The 25,247-nt window shown below is 42.0% G+C and overlaps 1 protein-coding gene across 3 annotated transcripts in view; it reads left to right on the forward strand.

Moving 5' to 3' along the window:
- LOC147010361 (CD166 antigen-like) overlaps positions 1 to 25,247 on the forward strand; it is a 57,825-nt gene that overhangs the window by 29,219 nt on the left and 3,359 nt on the right. For 2 of the 3 annotated variants that reach the window (XM_085859937.1, XM_085859938.1), the window contains exons 5-15: positions 994 to 1,055; positions 1,621 to 1,705; positions 6,434 to 6,616; positions 13,836 to 13,954; positions 14,555 to 14,702; positions 18,260 to 18,375; positions 19,290 to 19,434; positions 20,101 to 20,228; positions 20,318 to 20,447; positions 23,618 to 23,635; positions 24,295 to 24,415. In XM_085859937.1, the coding sequence (XP_085716063.1) occupies positions 994 to 1,055; positions 1,621 to 1,705; positions 6,434 to 6,616; positions 13,836 to 13,954; positions 14,555 to 14,702; positions 18,260 to 18,375; positions 19,290 to 19,434; positions 20,101 to 20,228; positions 20,318 to 20,447; positions 23,618 to 23,635; positions 24,295 to 24,415 (1,255 nt within the window). Of the gene's footprint in view, positions 1 to 993; positions 1,056 to 1,620; positions 1,706 to 6,433; positions 6,617 to 13,835; positions 13,955 to 14,554; positions 14,703 to 18,259; positions 18,376 to 19,289; positions 19,435 to 20,100; positions 20,229 to 20,317; positions 20,448 to 22,226; positions 22,778 to 23,617; positions 23,636 to 24,294; positions 24,416 to 25,247 lie in introns of those variants that run through there. The other variant, XM_085859939.1, reaches the window with a different exon arrangement.

Here is a 25,247-nt window from a genome sequence, read left to right on the forward strand (position 1 = left end):
CATCTAATTCTTAGCAGGATAGCTGAAGATATCTAATTCTTAGCAGGATAGCTGAAGATATCTAATTCTTAGCATGATAGCTGAAGATATCTAATTCTTAGCAAGATAGCTGATTCAGATGAGGATAGCTGAAGATAGCTGTTTCGTATCAGGTTAGCTGAAGATATCTAATTCTTATCAGGATAGCGAAAGACATCTAATTCTTAGCAGGATAGCTGAAGATATCTAATTCTTAGCAGGATAGCTGAAGATATCTAATTCTTAGCAGGAGAGCTGAAGATATCTAATTCTTAGCAGGATAGCTGAAGATATCTAATTCTTAGCAGGATAGCTGAAGATATCTAATTCTTTGCAGGATAGCTGAAGATATCTAATTCTTAGCAGGATTGCTGAGATATCTAATTTTTAGCAGGATAGCTGAAGATATCTAATTTTTAGCAGGATAGCTGAAGATATCTAATTCTTAGCAGGATAGCTGAAGATATCTAATCCTTAGCAGGATAGCTGAATATATCTAATTCATAGCAGGATAGCTGAAGATATCTTAAGAATTGCTGAAGATATCTAATTCTTAGCAGGATAGCTGAAGATATCTAATTTTTAGCAGGATAGCTGAAGATATCTAATTCTTGGCAGGATAGCTGAAGATATCTAATTCTTAGCAGGATAGTTGAAGATATCTAATTCTTAGCAGGATAGCTGAAGATATCTAATCCTTAGCAGGATAGCTGAAGATACCTGATTCTTGACAGTTGAAGACCTCAAAACAGCTGCCAGGGGCTGCTTTTATGACCCCCAACCCTCAACATGGAAGATGTCCAGACAAGCATGGAGTAAAATTCAAATTTGTGCGGCGAATGGAGGGAAGCATTCAGAAAGATTCTAACTAAATTCCAACTGTGTGCACAGGGACTTTGTGGCCACTCTGAACATGTACCCACCATGTTTATTCATCATGATATGTTCTCCTCACTCCATGCTTGTTGCACACAGAGGCTCCGACATTCGAGTCTGATTTGGATGACTCGCTGATAAAAGTTGGGGAGGAATTGTTGGTGAGTGTTTGGAGATGATGTTGCCTCGGCGTTTTCATTTTTTTTTCCCCTCAATGTTTAACTGCCATATCTTAATGAGCCTCCATCAAAAGGGTATGTGTGTGTGTGTGTGTGTGTGTGTGTGTGTGTGTATGTGTGTTTGTGTATGTGTGTGTGTGTGTGTGTGTGTGTGTGTGTGTGTGTGTGTGTGTGTGTGTGTGTGTGTATGTGTGTTTGTGTATGTGTGTGTACACCTCGTTCGATTGTAATAGATGTATGTCATTCATTTGAATCCATTTAAATACATCACATGCACGCAGTGGTCACACACACACACGTAACAAAATGGAGTTATAAACTTTACATTTCAAAATCATATTTAAAATACCGAGATTATATAAAATGTTTTTAATCCATATCAAGAATCCAGATCATATCAGACAACCGTCCTGGTGAGGCTCGGCATTATTAAATGCTTTGTCCTGTTAATAATGCTTCCCACAGATCGGTTTTGAGATAATAATAATAATTAATAATGCGTAATAATAATCAACATTATTAAAATCTCAATCTGTGCATTTTCCAGGTGGGGAGGTGTGTTGCAAGAAAAGGCTATCCGGCGCCAAGAATAACATGGTACAATGGAACAAATGTGGTCCAACAATCACCAGGTGAATGGTTAAAATGTGTTTGATTAATCACCAGGTGAATGGTTAAGATGTGTTTAATCACCAGGAGAATGGTTAAGAGGTGTTTGTTTAATTGCTATGTGAATGGTTAAGATGTGTTTGATTAATCACCAGGTGAATGTTTAACATGAGTTGAACCACCAGGATAATGGTTAAGATGTGTTTGTTTAATTACTAGGTGAATGGTTAATATGCATTTGTTTAATCACCAGGTGAATGGTTAAGAAGTGTTTAATCACCAGGTGAATAGTTAAGATTTATGAATCAAGTCACAATGGTTGAGATGTTTAACAATTACAAGTTACTCGCGTGGATCGGCTCACTGCACTCGCATCTCCACACGTTGTTGCAGAGATTGACGTCACACATTTGCTATGTTGGCATGATTTACACGAATCATAATACAAACATTTCTTTTCGACAAATTTGTTTGTAATATTGGTGATATTATATTTATTTGATATATATTTTGTGATATAAGTGGTATAAATGGTCAAGGGTCTAAGCTATCTAATATGTCTGAAGGGTATAAGGAGTCTAAATGGTGTTACTTTGGTGTCTTTAAGGGGTCTGAAGGATCTTTGGTGTCTTTTGGTCCCTGGGTGTCTTTTGGGTCTTCGGGGTCTTGTGGGACTTTTGGGTCGTCTGTGTCTTTTAGGTCTTCGGTGACTTTTGGGTCTTCACGGTCTTTTTGGGTCTTCAGTGACTTTTGGGTATTCAGGGTCTTTTGGGTCTTCGGAGATTTTTGAGACCTTTAGGTCATTAGGGTCTTCAAGGTCTTTTTGGGTCATCGGTGACTTTTGGGTCTTCAGAGGTCTTTTGGGGTTTTTTTGGTGACTTTTGGGTCTTCAGAGTCCTCAGAGTCTTTTGTGTCTTCTGAGTATTTAAGGGTCTTAGGAGTCTTTTGCATCTTCGAGGGTCTTCAAAGGTCTAAGGGGTCTTAGCACTCTAAAGGGTCAAAAGGTACATTCCAATACTAAGTAAATAATAGACATATAGTCAGTCACACAGCTGGACGGACGGAGGGATGGAAGTAAGGACGGACGCTTGCCAAAACCGAGACATATATATGTATATGTATGTATGTATATATATATATATATATATATATATATATATATATATATATATATATATATATATATATATATATATATATATATATATATATATATATATATATATATATGTATATATGTATATGTATGTATGTATATATATATATGTATATATATATATATATATATACATATATATATATATATATATATATATATATATATATATATATATATATATATATATATATATATATATATATATATATATATATATATATATAAAGCCTGGTGTTGGCGTAGTGGTTAGGGTAGCGGCTTGGGATCCAAAAGGTCCTGAGTTCAAGCCCCGTTGGCCGCTTGAATTAATGCACACCAGGAGGTTGACTCAGCCTGTCATCCTTCCGAGGTCGGCGAAGTGAGTACCAGTGTACTGGGCCGGTGTATGCCCCGGTTAAAATAGGTGTACCATATCCCTGTGTCGTGAGAGGTGACCAGGGTTGCGTCAGAAAGGGCATCCGGCGTAAAACCTGTGCCAAATCACTATGCGGATCATACGGATGATCCGCTGTGGCGACCCATAACGGGAGCAGCCGAAAGAAGAAGATATATATATATATATATATATATATATATATATATATATATATATATATATATATATATATATATATATATATATATATATTAGTGAGGCAGATAACAGCAATTTTTGAGAGGAATCGTGCAAATGATGATACAAGCATCAAATTTGGCGCATTTGTTCTCCAGGGGATTCTAATCAAATCTGCCTGATTGGCCATTTGAAAATCCAAAATTTGAAAAAAAAAAAAAACTTCAAAAAAGTCAAGATCACAAATCAATGTTGGATACTGGCTGAGATTGGTGAATGTTTCAGAAACATCATCAAAGACGTTCCAAGTCTGCCATGCAGTTTTCTTCCCTTTACCGTGGAAGGCAGACACGACGTCACATCCAGTGAACGCATAGAAGTATGGGATCCATCAAGCTTTCTCAGGCCCTATTGCAGAAACTACCTCATGGACTGGAATCCATCGCGCCGTGGCTCCTTGGCCAAAGGCGATCCACATGTTCTCAAGACCTAGTTCCTGTAAGGATGGCAGTACATATATTGCTATGACTAGTACGTCCGTGTCATTAGCCTTTATGATAATGGACTTGCTACCATCCGTCGTTGCATCCCTGGCGTTTACAAATATTCGAGTGTCAGCTTCGTCATGACAACATGGAGACACAGCATCCAGTGACTTCCTTGTGTTGCTAATGGCATATTCTCCTTTTGTGACAATGACTGTGCTTGTCGTCTGTGATTCACACATCTTCTCCGCAAGGAAGTGAAACAGCTCAGTCTTGTTGCTGTCATCTCAAAGAAAGCTTCTCCAGTTACTTGGGGTCTTACTGGTTCCTGTCACTCTTCTTCTGATTCCTTGCCCCCTTTTCGACCTTGCCTCAGACTTCAGACTTTACTTCTTGTACACATCAAACACTACGACCACCCTCTCGTACCTGGCACCATAGGATTCCACCTTTGGGATGATGTCTTCTTTGGCATAGTCATCAAATATCTTTGAAGTGCGTGGAGGTAGGGCATTGATAAGTTCTGAGCCATCAATGATGACTGCATCTCCCCTTGGTTCTCTGTCTGGGATGTTCACTTGCACTTCAACAATTTCAGCCAGCTGTGACTTAAATTTTTTTTGAAGTTTTTTTATTTTTATTTTTTCAAATTTTTCAAAATTTTGATTTTCAAATGGCCAATCGGGAATATTTGATCAGAAAGCCCTGCAGAACAGAAATGCCAAATTTGATGCTTGTACCATAATTTGCATGGTTTTTCTACTTTCTACTACACTATATATACATATATGATACTAGACAACCCGTGAACCCGTAGGGTTCCCGTTGTGACAGCGGTTGATAAAAAAAAAATTTCAAAAAAAATAACATAAAAAAGATAGCTCCAGTGAACTATACCGCTGAGATTGTTTACATTGATCAAATACTCCAGAAGAGTACTTGACTGAATCGGGAATTGATTTTTTAATAATTTTTTCGTTGCCCGATTTGAACGAAATTTGATACTGCACACCGCAGGTGAATGGTGAGTAAGGTGGCCCTAAATTTTTTGCGCTATCGTGTACCGTTTTGGCTGTATTTCGGGAACATACATACATACATACTTGTATACAAGATATATGTACATATACATATATATATACACATATATATATATATATATATATATATATATATATATATGTAGATTAATCTGAGGATAATGTTATGCTTCTATCTTCGACATTCACCGAGCAGTTGTAAAGGAATAGCTGATTGTTTCAATATACTTTGAGCTTAAATGACTAAGTGTGGTATTTTGGTTGTAATGAGGGGGGGGGGGTGTTGAGAGTGAGAGGGGGAAGGGGATGTTATATGAGGGTGTTGCAACTAACACAAAGGATGGCTTTATTACCTCCACCACTGAAAGTGGATGGAGGTGTTTTCACTTTCACCACTGTTTGTCTGTTTCTGAGCACGGTATCTCAAAAGGTTATCGACGGATTCGGACAAAACTTGGTGGACACGTTGGATGTATGTCAAGGACGAATTGATTCGATTTTGATTCAGGTCCGGATCCAGATCCAGCATATCAATGGGATACAAAACGTAAACTGTTCAGCTTTGGTGGAGGTATGCACTCTACTGGGTACCGTTTTAGTTGTTCTCGAGCTTGTCGGACGATGTTAGAACAATGGAAATTTTCCCTAAAATGTTGAATATGTTATTATTTGAAGAAATGGCTAGCCAAATGAACAATTTGGCCCGGTTGACCTTTTGGCGAATCGTTTTTAGCCAGACTCGGTGGTGTCATGGTTAAAGCGTCCGCTCTGACTCTGAAAGGTCGGTTGTTTGAAGTTAAACAATGGTATGTGCTGCTTCCTTTCTTGATATTCAGCACTTAAAAAGGAAAGAGCACGGATAAACAACCATATGTTGGCACCCATTGTTCAGGCCGCCTCGTCAGTTCAAGTTCCTTCCTTATAAGGGAACTCGTATATTAATTTACATGGAAATGGCTTTTCCTCACCCTCATCTAATAACCATGTGATCATGCTGGTGGTGTCGTGTCGTGTGACAGATCAGATATTCCATTATTAGTTTTGTTGTTCCATTTAACAATCGCACCTGTATTTGCCATAATCTGATAACAATAGTAATAGTAATCGCCGAACTAGAGCAGTGCATAAGCAGATGGCAATTTGTCACGTTCAATGTTGGGAATTATCGTCTTGCACATCATCCTGGTCACACTAATCATCTGTACGTACTTTGTCCCTCTTCCTCATTTCCTTACTTGCCAATGCTTTGTTCTGCTTATCGGATCATGTGCACGGTGGTACTTAACTGGGTAGTTCACCTGTCTGCTTGACAATGTAACCACCTGTCCCTATTTGTGACACCAGCAGTCCGTGCATATTAAGGCAATGACGAGTCTGTGTGGTCAGTCCTCGGTGTCTGCAGTCGGCATGCCATGCCTCTTGGAGATATTTGTCGTTAGTGGAGCTTGGTAGCCCAGATCACACTCCATTATAGAGACCGTGAGATGGTAAAAGGCCGTGCGTCTGTTCCGCAGATGTAAACATTTCCACTGAAGAGTCATCCGACAGCGATGGTTTGATCACAACCACCTCATCTCTTCGTATAATTGCATCGATTCCTGACGATGGTGCCAAGATCAAGTGCTCCATGCAGTACGACTGGTTCAATCAGAAGGTCATCACCAACGAGTCCAAGCTGATCAGTATTTCAGTTTTCTGTGAGTTTGTTCTCTGGGAGACTTGATTTGTATTTATAGATATTTGTATTATTTACAAACGTTATTGTTTTTAACAAAAGTGTGTGTGTGTGTGTGCTCGTGGAAGTAATGATTGTTAACACACACACACACACACACACACACACACACACACACACACACACACACACACACACACACACACACACACACACACACACACACACACACACACACACACACACACACACACACACACACACACACACACGCACGCACAGTACCCGCCCTACAGGTGATCTTGTTCCAAGCATGCAACACGTTCTTCTGACGCATGTACCTTTATTTGGGCGGTGTATTGGTAACTGACAGCTCTATATAGGCAAAAATATATAACCCGGGTTGCATGCATGAAGCAAAGACACACCTACTGCTTATAATTCAAAATACCTCACTGCACTGGAAAACGTGGGAACAGGACGACACTGTAAATGGAGGTGACTTGTAATACCCTCCCACACCTGGAGGTGGCACTACACGATACACGTTTACATGGAGAATTTCTGTCCCTCTCCTCCCCCAAAGACCACTGGGTAAAGATAAAAACGCCCCTACGATTCATTAAATCACTGAAAATCAAGAAGACTGTTCCAGATCAACACCATAAATTACCATTCATTTACTGGATCCCAAAAATGCACAAACACCCACGTAAGATGAGGTTCATTATCCTCATCGTGTGCTGCCTTTTTGGCTATGGGTTGCATCATTGGTTCGGGGCACAGCACTGATGCAGTGCCCCTATTACCAGTGTACTGGTGCTCATTTTCGCCAACCTCGGAAGGATGACAGACTGAGTCAACCCCTTGGTGTTAATTCGGTGGCCAACGGGGATCGAACCCAGGACCCGAGGATCCCAACCCACCACCCTAACCGCAAAGTCAACACCAGGCTTGAGGTTCATCATTGCGAGTAGAGAATGCAGTTTGAAACCATTGTCAGGTCGTATTACAGGGGCAACGAAACTAATTTATCAATGCTTGATAAACGATCATGAAAAGGTGGGGTTTTATTGTAGTACTAGTATAAAGCCCATCAAAAATGACGGGTTGGAATTATTCTATTCAAAATATTCAGACTGGAAGATATGATGTTTTGCAGCAAGAAAAAGCATTATTTTAAACCACCACGTGTTCAAATGTTACCGTATTTTCTTTATCATCTGGGACCTTTCATATTGAAGGTACAGCCTCATGAACGCGCCAAAGCCTGAAGCCTCGGCCTAGCATCAGGTGTGCTTATAATCTCGATTTATTTGACATCACACATATGTAAATGAACAATCGTTTTACTCTGCACGCGTTACACATCACGTGCAATGAATTCCACCTCCCTGTGCCTTGTGTTTATTGTTTTTTTGGGGGTTTAAAAAAAAAAAAAAGCTTCTGTACACCACCATTGAGGCCCGGTTTCAAGTCACCGTCTGCATTTCCAAAAGAAGAGATAATTACTCTTTAATGGAAATGTTTTTCGAGTTTTTTTATCCTGAAAAAAAAAATACACCGTCGTGAACACACGGTCATGTTAAAAGATTGGCCTTTTGAAGGGGGACAGACATCAAACACACACGGACACACTGTTTTTTTTATTAAATGGGAGGATAAAAAAAATTCTGGATTATTGATGATTCCAAGGGTGTCATCGACAGCATCAATAACATTAATAACAAGAGTAGACATTAATAACTAACAGCTCGGCTAAATGTTTATCAACTTGTGCTTTTTTCCACATTATACACAAACATTCCACATGACAAGCTCATAACCGCATTGGACAGATCGGTGGATAAAACATTTGCAGGACGTAATAAAGTAGATATTAAATTCTACCAAAAAAGAGCAAACTGGTCTATCAAGGAAAATCGGCATTCACATAGTTTTTCAAAAAATAGACTGAAAAGAAAGTATTCGATTTCTCCTAAACAACAGTTTCTTTACATTTCATAACAAGATACTCCAGCAAACAGTGGGGATACCCATGGGTTCAGATCCCGCCCCGTTCTTTGTTCCTGCACATGTGCAAGTCTGATTGGGTCCACAACATGTGCAGGAATAAACTAACAACTGTGAGAAGGTGTGGAAACAATTTTATATTCCTTGATTATTTGGTTAAGATGTTTCTAACGAGCAATTAATGATGGATTTGTATTTAATCAGCTTCATGATGATGTGTATTCAAAATAACTCTGAAAAAGGAAAACCAAACTCACACTTCAGTTTCTTTTTTGGAATTACAAATCTGTATTAATAATAATAAATTTCACACAAAATTATTTGATAAACGAGATGCTTTTACATTCCACATTGTACGAATGTCTTTCTTAGACGGCAATGTTCCCAAGAAGTTATTCTTTGGTACAGTTACATGTGAAATAATTAGCACACACAGCACTGAAATTGTCAATAGATTAAAACTAGTCAGATGTTTACTAACACAGGGACCTACAGTTAGCAAATTAAAACAAGTTTTATTTCAGATCATAAAATAACACTAAATATAATTAGTGAAATACAATACGAATAGTAAAAATATTAACGAGATATTTATATAAATACATTATTAAACTCGGACGGCTCTCGGTAGAGTGCATACCTCCGCTACGCAATGCCTGATCCAGCAGAACATAACATGACCAATACATTTTAAAAAAATATCATGCAAAAGATCGTGTTTTTGGCCCCATCTCTCAATGGTGAAGAATCGCTTTAAAAATTAATGCATCTGGATCTGGATTCAGAACTTCACCAAAATCGAATCAATTCATCCTTGTCACGCACACCAATGTTCGTCCGAATCCTTCCACAACTTTTTGAGATATCGTGCTATATATCGCTTTAGCCCTATCTCTCAATGGTGAAGAATCACTTTAAAAAGTTCATCAAAGTTGAATTGATTCGTCCTTGTCACACAACCAACGTGTCCAGCAAGTTTCATCTGAATCCATCCACAACTTGTTGAGATATCCTGCACACAAACAAACAAGAAAGATGTCATGCATGGCACGATCCTTGCGAAATGCATCAAACAAATTTGACTGAAAAAATAATTGGTGGTTGAATTAATTGGCAAAATACACAAATCCTTTTCAATTTTCAAGTCAAATTGATGAAAATTGGAAATTTTAGAAATGACTGTTGACTCTTTGGCCATGCATAGCATTTGGCCTATGTTGACCTTTTGACCTGTGTTGACCTCAAAAATAATTGGTGGTTGAATTCAGTGACCAAATATGCAAATACTCTTCAAATTTCAAGTCAATGGGATGAAAATTGAGGATTTTAGAAATTCTAGCTTAGTTGTTGATCTTTAGCCTATGTTGACCTTTTAGTCTCTGTTGACCTCAAAAATAATTGTCTGGTTGAATTCAGTGACCTGAAATATAAATCCTCTTCAAATTTCAAGTCAATTGGATGACAATTACGCCTGGTTTGAACTTAATAGTTCGGGTGGTGGGCTTGGGATCCTAGGACGCTGAGTTCAAATCCCACTTGGCTGTTGAATTAATACCAGGTGGGGGTTGACTCTGCCTGTCATCCTTCTGAGATTGGCAAAATGAATGCCAGCTTGCTGGTATCCTGTGTTGGAGTGGTGACCAGTCCAGGATTGTGCCCAATAGCCAAGGAGACTGCAAAGGCAGCACCAATGCTCTGCATAGAGTATGGTCCCAAGAGATGGATGGATGGATGAATGAAAATTGAGGATTTTCAGAAATCTCACCCAAATTGTTGACCTTTTGGCCGAGGTTCACCACAAAAATATTTGGTGACTTCAGGAAGCCAATATGAAAATCCTTTTCAACTTTCACATCAATCAGATGAAAAACATGACAATTTTAGAAATTTGACCTCAGGTTGACCTTTGACCTCAAAATCAATATGCTTCTCAGTTCAGACTACCTCCACAACTTGGTAAAGTTTCATGACGATCGGCTTGGAATTGTGACCTGTGGGCGACAAAAAGACAGACACATAGACAGACAGAATAACAAAATCGACCAACCGATATACTTAAAAAATCTTCGATTTTGCAAGTAACAAACAGACAGAAAGGGATGAAAACATCACCTCCTTCTACCTTTGGTGGTGGAAGTAAAAATATATATCCATACATATTTTATTCCCATTTCAGTGGTTGCTCGGAGAGAAGGAAGCATGTAAAAAAAAACCGTTTATAAATAACCGTTTGAATATTTGATTAATAGTTTGATCCAGAGGTGAGTGGGGTCGTATTGCAGGTTGGTGGACATGTTATATTTAAGGTAAGATGTGCATGATTTAATATATTATCATATAATGGAATGTTTGATGGGAGTTGTAACTATGTGATAATATTGTGGTGTCCAGTGGGTCTGCCCCTATCTGGATGGATGGCCAGACAGTTCTCTTGTTGGCTTACAGCCGAGATTCTCAGGGATTATTGCATGCGTGGGAAGGAAAAGGGGGCAAAGGACGGAGGCACACGGGTTGTACTTGAACCCACAACAGATACAAGGACACCAGCAAATTAAATAAATAATGATTTCATAAACAGAAGATCAACAGTTACAATGGAAATAAATCAAGATGTCAGGTAACCAAAATCTCATTTCGAGACGCATCCACACGGACTTCAAAACAAACAAGGGGACAGAATAAAACAAAGAAATCCCTCCTTTATTTTGGCACTTACTTTTGAGTCCAGGAGTGAGTTTCAGTAGCTTGAAGGTCAAAAATGACAGCAGCTGCTCTCTGTGCAGGCAAACGTACGGGAGGTAGTTCGAACAGCGATACTCAACATCAAGGCTCATAGACCACCGTGCAGCTTCTTGCGTCGATCGTCCTCGCCGACGTCGCTGCTTTGCAGAATTGCGCCGTCTCTTTCCCCCGATGGCTCGGGGGGTCCTGAAGAGTTGTGGAGTGCCTTCAAGACCACCGTCCTTCATGTTGCCGGTGGATGTCTTGGAACTCACCGGAGGACGAAGAAGAATTTTGCCTGTCAAGGGACACTGGATACCATTGAACAGAGTCACAGGGTCAGTCTGAATGACAGAGTTGTTCAGGAGCTGAGGCGTAAAACCGTACGTGCACTGAGGGTGGACAAGGAGACCTATGTGTGAGGAATCTGGCAGAGAGTAGAGCATCACCTGTGGTCAAGTGTTTCTCGTCCTGCTTGCTGGGGAATTTGTGCATTGCGTTCATCCAAGCCCATCCCTCGGTGTACTGCAGTTAGAGCGGAGGGTGGTTGGCTCTTTGACAGAGGAGTCCAAGGTGAAGGCCCACTGGGGTGGTTTCTTTGAGCGCTGTACCAGGCTAATCTATCAGCTGTCGAGTTGGATGTCAGGGGTGTTACTATCACAATTGCTGACCCTCCAATCAACTGTGATTCACCTTAATTTGCAGAAACACAGGCTGTGGTGAACCGGTTGTAATGGGGTAAAGCTCCTGAGATCTGTGGCCTGCATGCTGTACTTCTCAAGGCTGGTGGAAATGCTGTACTCGTGTCGTTGCATCCAGTTCCTTGCTCTGCCTGGAACACAGGCATCATCACAACTGACTGGAAGAGAAACCTTTCTTGTCCCTCTCTGGAAAGGGGATTTGGGGGGATCTGGAAAGGTGATCGCCAAGACTGCAACAACTACCGAGGGGTGACGCTGCTCTCAGTGCCGGGCAAGGTCTTTGCTCGGATAATTCTTGATAGGATTCGCCACCATCTGCTTGAGCACCAGCATCCAGAGCAGTCAGGCTTTACACCAAAGAGGTCAACGATTGACCGTATCCTTGCACTTCGGGTCCTCACCGAACGCAGACGAGAGTTTTGGCCGGGACTGTTTGCAGCCTATGTTGATGTCTGTAAAGTGTTCGATTCAGTGAATCAGGATGCCCTCTGGAGGATTCTTGGTCTTGGGGTGCCATGAAAACTGATCGATCTGATGTCTGAACTGTACTCTGGTACTGACAGTGCTGTGAGATGTGGTGGTACCATCTCTGACTTATTTCCAGTTGTTACTGTAGTTCGTCAGGGGTGTGTACTGGCCAGCACACTTTTCAGCACTTATATGGACTGGATTCTCAGGAGGATGTTGGAGAGATCAAGCTGCGGTGCATCGTTTGGGAATGTCAAGATCTCGGACCTTGATTTCACAGATGATGCAGTCATCTTCGTGGAAACTCTAGATATGCTTTTGGGGGCATTGGAGGTGCTGAATCATGAGTTGGAGCCGCTGGGTTACGGGTTTTCTGGGTCAAAACGAAGATCCAGGCTTTCAATGACATCTTGGATGCTGCTATCCTATCTGTACCTATTTGTGTTGAGGATGTTGAGGTCATGGAGAGATTCATTCCCTTGGCAGTGATATTCACGTCAGTGCTGGCTGTGAGCTCGAGGTTAATAGTTGTCTGGGTCGAGCCTGGGGAGTCATGGATTCACTGGATTATGGGGTGTGGCGCTGCCGGTACCTGTGCGGGAGGACAAAAATCTGAGTCTTCAGGTCCTTGGTGCTTCCAGTCTTGCTCTGCGGATGTGAGACTTGGACTCTGACCAGGGATCTGAGATGGAGATTTAATTCCTTTGGTACCAGGTCTCTTCGAAGAATTCTTGACTATCACTGGTCGGACTTTGTGTCCAACAAGCGGTTGCTGAGATGGACTCAAATGAGATTTGTTACCGGCATCTTCCGTGAGTGTCAGTTGCAGCTGTATGGACATGTGTCTCATTTTCCTGACGCTGATCCTGCTCACCAGATTCTCTCAGTGAGGGAGCCTCATGAGTGGAGGAGGCCAATGGGCCGACCACATGCCTCGTGGTTGCAGCAGGTTGACCATCATCTCAAGGAGATGGGGATGGACCAGGCATCTGTCTGGGTGATGGCCAGACGGAGGCCCCTGGAGTACCGGCGGAAAGTGGATGCAGCGACGCGCTGTTTTGGTACATGCTCCCATATCCGGTGCCCAGCTTATGATTTCGTGCATTCGGGAAAGAAGTCAATTGCTTTCAGGGATTCTTACTTTAAGTAAGGGAACTATGTTTTCAGATCTACAATTTATATGAAGTTGAATATAGGATGTTAAATTGTATTATATTTTAGGAACAGCCGAGACTATAAGTAATGGTGTGTGCATGCGCGTGCACGCGCTGTGGTTGTCGGACGAGGGACGAGTAAAATTAACCATCGTTCAATTCCCTTCCACCCATCATTCCCAAGACCCCATGCAACAGATCAAAATCAAAGTGCCGTCAAAGAAACCGGTCCTAGAAGGGACGAATGTCACCATGCTGTGTGAGACCAACGGCAAACCTCCTGCCAATTACACTTGGTACCTGGTAAGTACTTCTTTATTTCAGAGGGGACTGTGACTTTATTTCAGAGAGAGAGAGCTCTTGTCTGCATTCGGGACAGCATGGGATTGGGCTGGACATGGATGTTGTGTGATGTCATTGTCCTATTGTCCTGCACGACCAATTGTTTTTAGTCTCCTCTCTTTATAATGTGATAAAATGGACGATGTTGACGCCTCTACGTATTCTCAGGTTTTTATTGAACCCTTCCGTATGTGCCTCGTTTGGTGTATAAAAGTTAATAACGACCAAGTGACGGTCCCTATTGGCATCGATGGTTGTTCCCAACCTGATGCTTCATCATTGCCTTGTTCATGCGTGTGAATTTTCCTTTCATTTCAATTGTACGTGGTGTAACTTTACAAGACTGTACAAGTACGTGGTGTAACCCAAGCATGTGCAAAGACTGTCTTCATATTCCCTTCTGATCCTCCCTTAGCCTGTGAACTTGCTGTACATTGTCATTAGCTCCTCAATGAGCCTAGAATTTTAGGTACAAAAATGACAAACAACAAATGAGGATGCATTGTACATGTGTATCCCCACTGCCTCCCCTCCCAACCATCTCCCTTCCACTCACCATAGAACAATGAACTGCTTAAAGATGAGGTTCCGGATTCTCCTCTCTCCCTCACATCCGTCACTTCGAAGAACTCTGGGAATTACTCGTGCCAAGCAAATCAGAGCGTATGGAACACCTTCATGACCGTGTATTACGAGCTCACTGTGCACTGTAAGTACCGCCTTTGTTCGCTCCTTTCTCCTGGCTCACCACTTGGATGGTACTCAATACTGGCAGACATGTCTGGAGCATCATTTAATATTTATCAGGATTCCACCATGTTCCTTTTAAAATATATCTTCATCAATATTTTAAGTCAGCGTTCATTTAGCTTTAATTCAAAATTCATGTGAGCTCCAGGATTGAAAAACAAAAAATAATTTTTGGTTTCCTTATCGGTCATTTTCAATGACAAAGTCTTTTTTTTTGCTTCTTTGTAATGTCAAGGCTCATGTAAGAGCGAATACGCAGAACATGTAACAAAGGGAGCTGGAAACAATGGGGGTGAGAGGAGGAAGCACAAAACAGTGGGGAACAAAGACAATAGGACATCTGTGGAAGGGGAAGCGATGGGGTGGGGTACACGGGGGTAAACAAGATGGATACTACAGGGACTTTCAGGAAGGAAAACAGAATTTGAAGAAGGTTTGTTTGGGGTGGATTAACAAGGGTAGACAAAATAATGGTTTTGGATGGGGGAAGACAAGAGATGGTGGTGACCAGCTGTTTTGAAGACCTGGAGGGAGAAGTGGGATTGAAGAGAGTGTGGGAGTTTGTTCCAGAGGTGGGAAAAAAGAGGAATGAAGAGTGAAAGTGAGCAGTAATTCTTGATTTTGGCAGTTTCACCAGAAGGGGGTTGCTGGTGGATCTTGAGCACACTGTGGAAATATGGGAAGGGACAGATGAGAGTTGGGGGGAGGGGGGGCAAGGCCGGAGAAGTGAAGTGAGAAGACAGAAAGACCACCGACCTGCCTGCGGTGAGAGAGTGAGAGACCCAAAGACTCAGTTTCCTCGCGGGAGATGCCAATGATCCTAAATGCCTTGGTTTCCACAGCGTGAAGCCGAGAAAGGTGAGAGGTGGGAGCACCAGCCCAGAGGGGAGAGCAGTACTCCATCAGGCTTCGGATGAAAGCTTTTGATTGTGGCCAGGAGCTCAGATGTGCCAAGGAAGGACTTCGCACGACGGAGGATGCCCAGTCGGCAACTGCCTTTGGAAGCCATCTTGGAAACATTCCAGGAAAGATAATGGTAAAATGAAAGGATTTCTTTAAGAGGATTGTTGAGAAGGTAGATGGGAGTGGGGGTTCCAGAAGATTTGTCAGGATTGAAAGACACGTTCCACGTGTTGGACCCAGTGTGACCACTCCTCATTTTCATAAATGCCCAGATGAGCCAATGAAAAAAAGCCAAGAATTCACAAGGTTTCAGAAAAGCATTGATAACAGAAAACCTATATGCCAAGAAAACCTATAGAAAACCAAGACGCCAAAGTGAACAACGAATAGCCAAGATCTTGTGAAAAAAAGCCAAGGAGTGGTCACACTGGTTGGACCAGTTTGTGATTTTATCCAGATCTCCAGTGAGTGAAGAAGCTGCTGCTTGCCGACCTGAGTGATGACAGATGGTACGGCAGAGGGTGGAGTCATCAGCAAAGAGATAAAGAGCATTTTCCAGAGTCAGAGAGATCATTGATGAAAACCAGAAAAAGAACAGGACCCAGAACGCTACCTTGAGGAACTCGAGCCTGGACAGGAAGAGGGGATGAAAGAACTCCATTGAGGGCCACATATTGACTGCGACAGGAGAGGAAGTCTGTGAGCCATGAGTGGGGATTGCCTTGGATACCATCGGAAGAGAGTTGTGCCACTAGATGAGGTGTTCGCAATTTGCAAACATAGAACTGAAATATTTGCATTGCCAGTTCAAGGCAGGATGAGAGACATTTGCGGCTAACTCTGCCTGACTTACTGACTGACCTTTGGCTCGCATTGCCGAAATTCCAATGGGCTCGTGCAGCAGTGAATAAGTGTGTCAATGTACCGGCATGCCAAGTGATTTGGAGAACAGTTGTACCACTAGATGAGGTACTCGCTGATACACTGATGCACAGGTGCACGACGAGTATACTACCATGCTCGCAGGCAGACACGCCAGTGAATAGGTGAGCCTGTAGACTGGCAAGGTTGCAGACGGACGCACTGGCAAATCGGTGCGCCAACACAATGCCAGGCATGCAGACAAATGCTCAAACAGACACGTGTGCCGGTGGATCGGCATGCGAGTAGACAGACAAGCCAATGAACAGATGTGTCCAGTAGACTGTGACTCTCACAGACAGATACGGCGATGGACTGATGTGCTGGCAGGCAGACATGGTGTCGGATGGGCACACTGGCAAGACTCAGGGATTGATGGGTCAGTCATGAAGTGAAAATCTTTTTTCGTACACAAAGTCAAGGCTCATGGAAGAGCGAGAACACTGAATGAATCAGGATGCCACACAACAAAACGAACAGTAGAAAGAGTGGGGGAAACACTAACAGCAGGTTTGAAGGATAAAATAGAGGGAGTCTTGGACAAATAAGGGAAATGGGGAGGAAAAAGGGGTAGAGTGGGATGCGTGGCGTGGACAACATGGATATAGAGCAAGCTTTCAAGAAAGAAAAACTGCAAGTTTGGAAGAAGGTGGGCGTGGGGGGGGGAGGGGGGAGAGGAGAGAGAGAGGTAGTGAGAGTGTGGGATTTGTCAGGATTGAAAGACATATTCCAAGTGTTTGACCATCTTGTGATTTTGTCAAGTTCTGAACAGAGTGAAGAGGCTGCTGCCCTCCTTTCAGAAGGATGAATGATGTCACGGCAGAGGGTAGATTCATCAGCAAATAGATAAAGGGGATTTTTGCATAAAGTCAGAGGCTGTATCAAAAGCAGGAGATATGTCCAGAGAGACGACCCTGATCTGATGTTTGACATTGAGGGCCTCCATCCATTGTTGAATGAGTATAAGCAGCTCGTCCAAGGTGGGGTGACCTGGTGTGAATCTAAATCGATGATCTGACATGAGGCTGTTGGAGAAAAGGAAGAATTTCATTTCAGCTGCCTTGCTGATGATTGAAAGTTGGCTGTTAGGTCTTTAGTTAAAAGGTTCATTGTTAATTCAATGCAGTGATGGTGGATTTCAAACCATAAGGAAGATGACCTTGGACAAATTATAGGGTGAAAAGAGCACCAGAGCAGGTTTTTAGGACACGTGAGTTGATGCTGCCCAGTCCAGTTGCAGTGTCAGAGTCGAAGGTTGAAAAAAACCTTCTCTATTGCTTTTCAGGAAGAGAAGTCAAGTTGTTTCAGAGGGGGGAAAAAATAGATATGAAATTAGAAACAACCTCAAAACTGAGACAATTTTTGCTCCCGGCTATTCGAAGAATAGGCCTGGGCCGCTCAGAAACGAATTCCATGATATAACGCATCAAGATACAAGAGACGCGCGTTTCCTCGGCCCCTTTATACGCACGCGTCGCACGTTGGATGATGAGTGTTGAGGGAGAGGAAAAGTTGGTAATTGTACAACTGCCATTTTTATGGAGGAAAAGTTAAAATATGTACAATTACTATTTTGTTGACACTACCATGATTGTGCCATATTTAATGGTTTTCATAGAAATGATTGAAATTTGAAAGGAAATTGAAAATATTAATTGAAATGTTTCATTTTAATTCCTGTTTTTTGAACAGATATAGTGGAGCCTGTTCTCTCTGGAAAACCTGTCGAGACTGTAAATGTCTCAAATCCTTTCAACATCAGCTGCTCCGCCAACTCGTCGATGCCGCCATCTTATTCTTGGCAAAAAGTAACGAGAATATTCTGCACGGATGGCTAACATTCCATTTATATCCACGTCATGGTCCCACTCCCCCTCTCCTCTTCCCAACACTCCATTAAAATTCACTTCATGGCTCACCACTCTCTCCAACACTCCACCAACTTGCAACTCACACCCCCCCATCCCCATGATCCACCTCGTGCCCTCATAAACGCAATCTTTTTTGAGTTTAACTTCCTTTAAAGTTTGTCTTTGGTGAGATATCTCGACTACACTACCTTGTCATCATAGCAATTGCTGGGAAAGCTGGTGGAATGGTTGAATCAGGATGCACAGGTGCACAGGTGCCCCGCTCCCCCCCCCCCCCGCTGTCCCACTGCACAACCCAGTCTGCTTCACCTCTCAGACCCCAGGGATGAGGTGTCTTTCAGGTGATGTTGTCCGTAACATAAGTAATTCATTCATTTAACCTGTTCTCACTTCAACCACTATATTCCCACTGCAGTATTCATAGCCACCACGTTTCTCGCCTAGGCTCGACACATTCCCAGTCAACATCTCACCTTGATGTTTCAAATCCACCGACGAAGGCCTGACCAACTCGCAACCACCATGTACCCTCGACCTCATGACACAAGGACATTTTAACGAGTTCAAGCTCAATTCTATCCCCTCAAATTAAAACCTAAACCTCATTTTATTTGCTCTAACCTTATCAGCTATCCTTTCCAAGCATGTGTTTCAAAAATGGCGAGCAGGTACAAGTAATTTGTTTTAGGTCCTCACTAAGTACAAAGTGGTCATCTTCTCAAAAATTTGGAATTGCATGATGTTTGACCGAATGAATGAATGATGATTACGATGAAATGTTTTTCACGAAAACATCCCACATCTCTCTACAAAGTGTCCTCGTATCTAATCTTTACCTTGCCATTCTTCAGAATGGCGACTTCAGCATCATCAAATCACAGACGCTGAGCTTTGAGAGTGTCGCTCCGAAGGACAGCGGTGTATACACTTGTACGGCCAGTCTGTCTGAGGTTCCACAGGCCAATGAAAGCAAATCCTTCCAGCTTGAAGTTTTAAGTGAGTAAACGTTGGTAAGCTATGGGTCTTTGTCGTTAAGCTCATAGCGATGTTGATAGTCACACTGACATCTGCATTTAGCAAAAGGTATAACAACAAGCAACGTAAAGACCTTTTGACAATGAGCAAAACCGAATCTGAACTCAAACCGTGTAATTTTGTGGTTACACTCACTTAAAGGCCGTGGACAGCAATATGTGGCTGACTTGCAACCGCAACTGCATCTTGGAGGCAACAGGAGGCATTTGTGACATCACGCATTGAGTAACTCGGCTCACTCATTCGGGTTCTTCAAAAAGTGATTGAAGTTTGGTCTGTGGTCGAAGTGAACTGACGATCCAAGCTCACTTCGACAGATGAGCACACTTAGTGTGATGTAATGTGCCAATCCATCCAAGTTATTCGGACCTTGTAAGACCTTTGTGACTGGAACCAAGCATAAGTGTCAGGACGAGTCGATGGAGGTCACCTTCACTGTTGACGTCTCGTATGTCACGATGAAGCTGTGTGAAATGTCAATTGTACTGGTACGTCCATCGTATTATCTTTGATGTGGGTTGGGGGGGGGCACATTTGGTGTATGTGGATAGAAGGGAGGGGTCCATTAAGATTAACCCATCTTTGTTCTCCACCATTACAGTTGCATTCCTCTGTCTTTTCCACCAGGCAAACCGGAGATGGTAAAAAGTCAGATTATCACTGGATATGAAGATACCACAGTTGAACTATATTGCAGATCCTTCGGTTGTCCGAAACCAAGCAGCAAGTGGGAAGGAGTCGATGGATCGAATCAGGTGGAGACAGACATTGAGTGAAGACAATGTGACGGAGAAACTAAAATCACTCGGGAAGTTTTGTTTCATGAGTTGTTTGTGTCCTCCAGGATATTAAATGGTACGCAAAAAACTGCACATACACGAGTGTGATCTCCATTGTTATTGAATCTGAAGAACAGCTGGTGAACTGCACGGCCTCGAACAGACTGGGTCAGAGCAAGACGAACTTCCGTCTGAGTACGTAACACTGCCGTCTGTCTGACATTGTTGCTTCATTCCCTTGTATATCATACACATTGTTATTCATGTCTAAAGCTCACAGAGAAGGGAGAACATTCATTGTAACATACAAGTCTGAAGACGACGATGGTTCACGAGCGGTATTTGATGATGTAGATTGTTTCAGAAGTCAAGGATGAGACAATGTGATAATGTTTGACCAAGTTATAAAAATGATCAACATGATGTGGTACGAGTGACAGGTTATTAGCTGCAAAATGTCGAAAACCCGGTTTCGTTCAACAACTTTCAAAATTTGCCCTTTGCATAACCTTTAAAGGTCACAAAACAATGTTATGGACATTAAAATAAGGAAATAGGATACGTGCTATAGCTTATTGGAGTTAGTTCGTCGAAGAAGGTCAAAAACCCGGTTCGATTCCCACAACTTTGAAAATTTGACCTTTGTGGCCTTTAAAGGTCAAAGGTCAAGGATTATGACCTTTGGTGCAAAACTTCCTCTGGAACATTCCAGGAACAATAGAACGTCATATAGGCTATATGGCATTTCGCACTCCTCGGATTATCCATACTTTGATGAAATCAGCGTAAAAACAAACTTGAAGGGGGCGCCACGGGCAAGGTGTTCGAGATAGAGCAAAATGGTTTGAACACTTTAGATGGGGAATGACCTCAAGATTATGCATAAAAAACATTGTCATCCTCGCTCTCAAAGTTTGGGCGGTCGTATGATTTTTATGTCAAAATTCGAAATTTTCTAAGTTTTTGACCTTGTGACCTTGACCTTGGGACTAAAATGAAAAATCGGACAATGACAAGTTTTAGATAATTCATTTTGCTATTCAAATATCAAAGAACCCATTCCATTCAGTCAATTCCCGAGGAGAAGATAGATTTTAATCCGACTACCCCCTAAAACAGGCTATTTTTGGGGCGTGGCTCCGCCCACAATGGGCGTAGCACGCCCTCATCCAGGAAAACACAACTAGACATCGATATCGAACACATAACCAAGTTTCATCAAGATCGGATCAAAGTCCACGGAGTTATGCTCTGGACAGACAGACACACAGACAGACATAACGAATATAGTGGTCACTCTGGCTGGCGCCCGTGAACCAAAAATCGGGAAGTTAGGTTATGAACAACAAAATTGGCGATGAGGACATGATGGACAAATCGATATAAAGCGAGACAGATCATGAAACACCTTACGCCGCTCAGACTTGAGAAAAAAGGACATGTGAAGGGTCTTTTCAACTCTTGCTTTGCGTTTCCGAGCACGATCGATGTTAGCTTCGTTCGTGAACTTTAAATAACAGGTATGATGGTGACCAAACGAAGCCGGTGGGTCAAACGGAACATTCCAGAATTGAACCTTCTGCCAACTCCATGCTCACAGCGAGCGGAAAATTTGATTGGTTGAAACGACATAAAGTTTTGTCCAATTACTTCTGAACTGAGGGCTTCTGGATGTGCAAACAGGATGATTTGTGTCGTACAGTGTTCAACTATATAATTAAAGTGAAATAAAATGAAAGTTTTAAAGGTTGTAAAAAAAACAAACAAAACCCATTGAATCGGAAGTTTACCAACGTTGATGCACCGTCTTTTACACCACCTTATTTAATCAATTGCATTAGTTATACGTTCCAGTTGTTTGTGTCCTTAATAAGTAAGTTTCCTGTTTGGAATTGTTTTCAATTTTGTTTTCCTGCCTGACAGGCAGACAGACTAAAATATTTACCTTACTCCTCTGTGCGCATGCGCAATCAGGACGAGATTCCGCACAATTTGCCAAATTCAGAGCCAAACTACGACAAAACTACAGGTGTGTTTTCTGATTCGTGTTCCACAGGTGTTCAAAATATAATATTCAATTGAAAGTAAGTTCTACCTTCATCATAGATCAACAGGCAGACTTTGTTGTGTTCTTGTGTATGGAAGCTTCGCTGCCAGGGTAGCTATCATTTCTTGGAATCACAGCTGTGCTGCTGATGTTGTGTCCCTCTACCAATACACTGATACTCATTTCACTGACCTCAGGATGACAAGCTGAGTCAACCCCACTTGGTGTTGATTCAGCAGCTAATGGGGCTTGAACTCAGGACCCTAGGAACCATAAGCTAGCCACCCTAACCTCTCAGCTGACACCAAGCCTTACAGACAGACTGAAACAATTGCTTAACCCTGCTTTGTGCTACGTGCGTGAGGTGGGGTCATAAGGGGTTCGCACCTGGGGTCACAGAATGTGAAAACAAAATGCTCATATGGACATATTGAACGATTATAATTTTACAGAAGATAAACGTATATATGTCCGCACGCACGCACGCACGCACGCATGCACGCGACACTCGAGGTTTTCATTTTCCGACCAACGATGATGATGATTATGGTGTACGAGCTTTTGTGCGACTTTCATAATCGTCAATTTCAAAGACAAAATAGTTGTTTATTTTAATAATTATTATTATTATTAGTTAAAGCCCGTGTATAAATGTAATTATTTAATTTCGCTCGTTTAAATGTAGTTATTTTCCAACACCCCTACTGGCATACGTTTACAACATTGTCTGACTCAAACGTTTTTGCATCTTCTTTGTATAAAGGTCGATGTCATGGAATTGACTGTGAGAACAAAGTTCTTGCCATGGGTTATCACTTGATCCCCAAAGAGGTAAAGTGGGCTATCCCACATGCAGGTCGAAATTGATTTACGTGTGCGAACATAATCTTTCAAGGTCAGTATTAATGGAAATTATCAACGGAGTGTTTGAACCTGTTGATCTCTCTTTCTCTCTCTCTATCTCTCTGGAACCTGAACGTTGAACCCACTTTTGTCAAAACGATTGTCGTGAAGGATGTAGGATAGTCCAGTTTACCTCTCACCTGCTCAATTATACCTTGAAGTTATGGCATGCGCATCGTAGGTGTAAGCAAATGGCTTCCTGGCCGAGACGTTCTTACCTTTAGAAAAGTTTGTTAAATTGTTTGGAGTTATTTTTATTGTAGAAAGTATATCATGTGATCATGTTGTGTTTGTTTTGTTTTCTTGGCTTGCTTGTCTGCAATATCCCTTGGCTAATGTTAAACGAAACACGTTATGACAAACATGTATGTGCCATTTACAAATCTTTCTTCGATCTCTCTCCTCATCCCTGCAGAGAAAAAGAACACACCAGGTACTTTGGGGGTGATCCCTCTACCTTCTACTACTATTTGTGGAATTAATGGGTCTGAGTACCTTTGAGATTTTGATTTTCAATGTTTGCCATTTTGATTTGCTTCAAGTGATTTCACCTCATTACTAATAACATGCAGTGTAAACTACAATTCCATATTGCAACATCTTGTAGTTGTACCATGAGTGGTCGTTTCTCAAGTTCGCTAACAGCTTCACTGAAGGGTAGCGTGTTGTACTTCACAAACATATTGCCAAAATGAGGATGTAAAATTAAGTGGAATGGGCCAAAAAAAAGATCTTTTATAAGACATAGTTGTTGTTGTCACTGCTGTCACCATGGTGAGGGTTATTGTTGTTTGTGTGCTCCTATGTACTGTTGTATATACCAGTGGCTAAACCCATCCTCCAAGCGGGAGGGCTTCCTGGTCCATCGTCCGTGGACTTCATTCACACTTTAGTCTAAACGGTTCCTGTTGTCGTACACATTGGAACCTCTACATTGAAGCCAAATATATTATTCTACAACATCAGGAACTCTTTAGAATAAAGCAGGACAGACACGCGGACGGACGCTCCTCCTTTTAGTAACACAAGATTCCTACGATAGGAATCATTATGGGAGTGAGGTGCCATTTGTGGTTATCTCGTTGTTTGCAGGAAATGGTGGAGTTCTTGCTGGTATCATCACGGCAGTTCTTCTCATTGCCTTGGTCTGCAGCGCCTTGTATTGGGCATTCAAGAACAAACAGTTGTGCTTCGCACAAAAAGCTGAGTTCCAGTGAGTCCAAGGAGTGGTTGTAAAGGCCCAGTCACACCTTGACGTTTTAGCCAACGTATGCCGATTTTTGAAAATTTTTTCTAAAACGCTGGCAGACGTTGAATACGTTATGGGTAAGTTTTGATAACATTGAGAGCACGCTGAAAAACACTGCCATACGTCGTTGTACGTTGCCATACGTCATTGTACGTTGGCTTTAAACATTGTACTTTTCGGTTGTCCTCAAATTTTTTCATGCTTGAAATTTCACGACGTATGCCGGCGTATAACTCACACGTTCCGCTACGCTGGCCACAAGTTGTATGCACGGTCTGCGATCGTTGACAGACGTCAACACATGCTACTTGTAAGTTAATCATGAGTTGAGACACGCCGAGGTAATGTTTAGCATGCCCGAAACTTATTTCTAACCTATGATTAACGTGTTGTTGGCACGTTACGCGATCGTTGCCACACATCGACAGACGTTACTTTTAAGTTACTCATAGGCTGAAAGACGTCGGTATAATGGATCGTCCTTGCATCAGCGTCCACGGCCACGGCCAGGACACTTATTTGCAGCATTCTTCAAACTTTTCTTCGGCATGACGAGGATGTTCACACTTCGGTCTAGCTTGGCTATGATTCCATTTGTCCATCGGCAGCGTCTATTTAAAATAGTCGAGTTTGAGCGTTTTAACACGTTCAGAAGAAACGCTTCAAATTTCCAAACCCTAGCGTCAAAAAAACAAAGGTGAGTGACAGCAATTGAAATCGTTCATTGTAAACAATGAAAATAGCTGAGTAGTACCGTTTAAAAGTCGTTGAGTGTAAAAAAAAAATCCAATTGTTG

Source organism: Eptatretus burgeri, chromosome 16 (genome assembly GCF_056783735.1).
Source record: "Eptatretus burgeri isolate ZD-2024b chromosome 16, Ebu_testis_v1, whole genome shotgun sequence".
Lineage (NCBI taxonomy): Eukaryota > Metazoa > Chordata > Myxini > Myxiniformes > Myxinidae > Eptatretus > Eptatretus burgeri.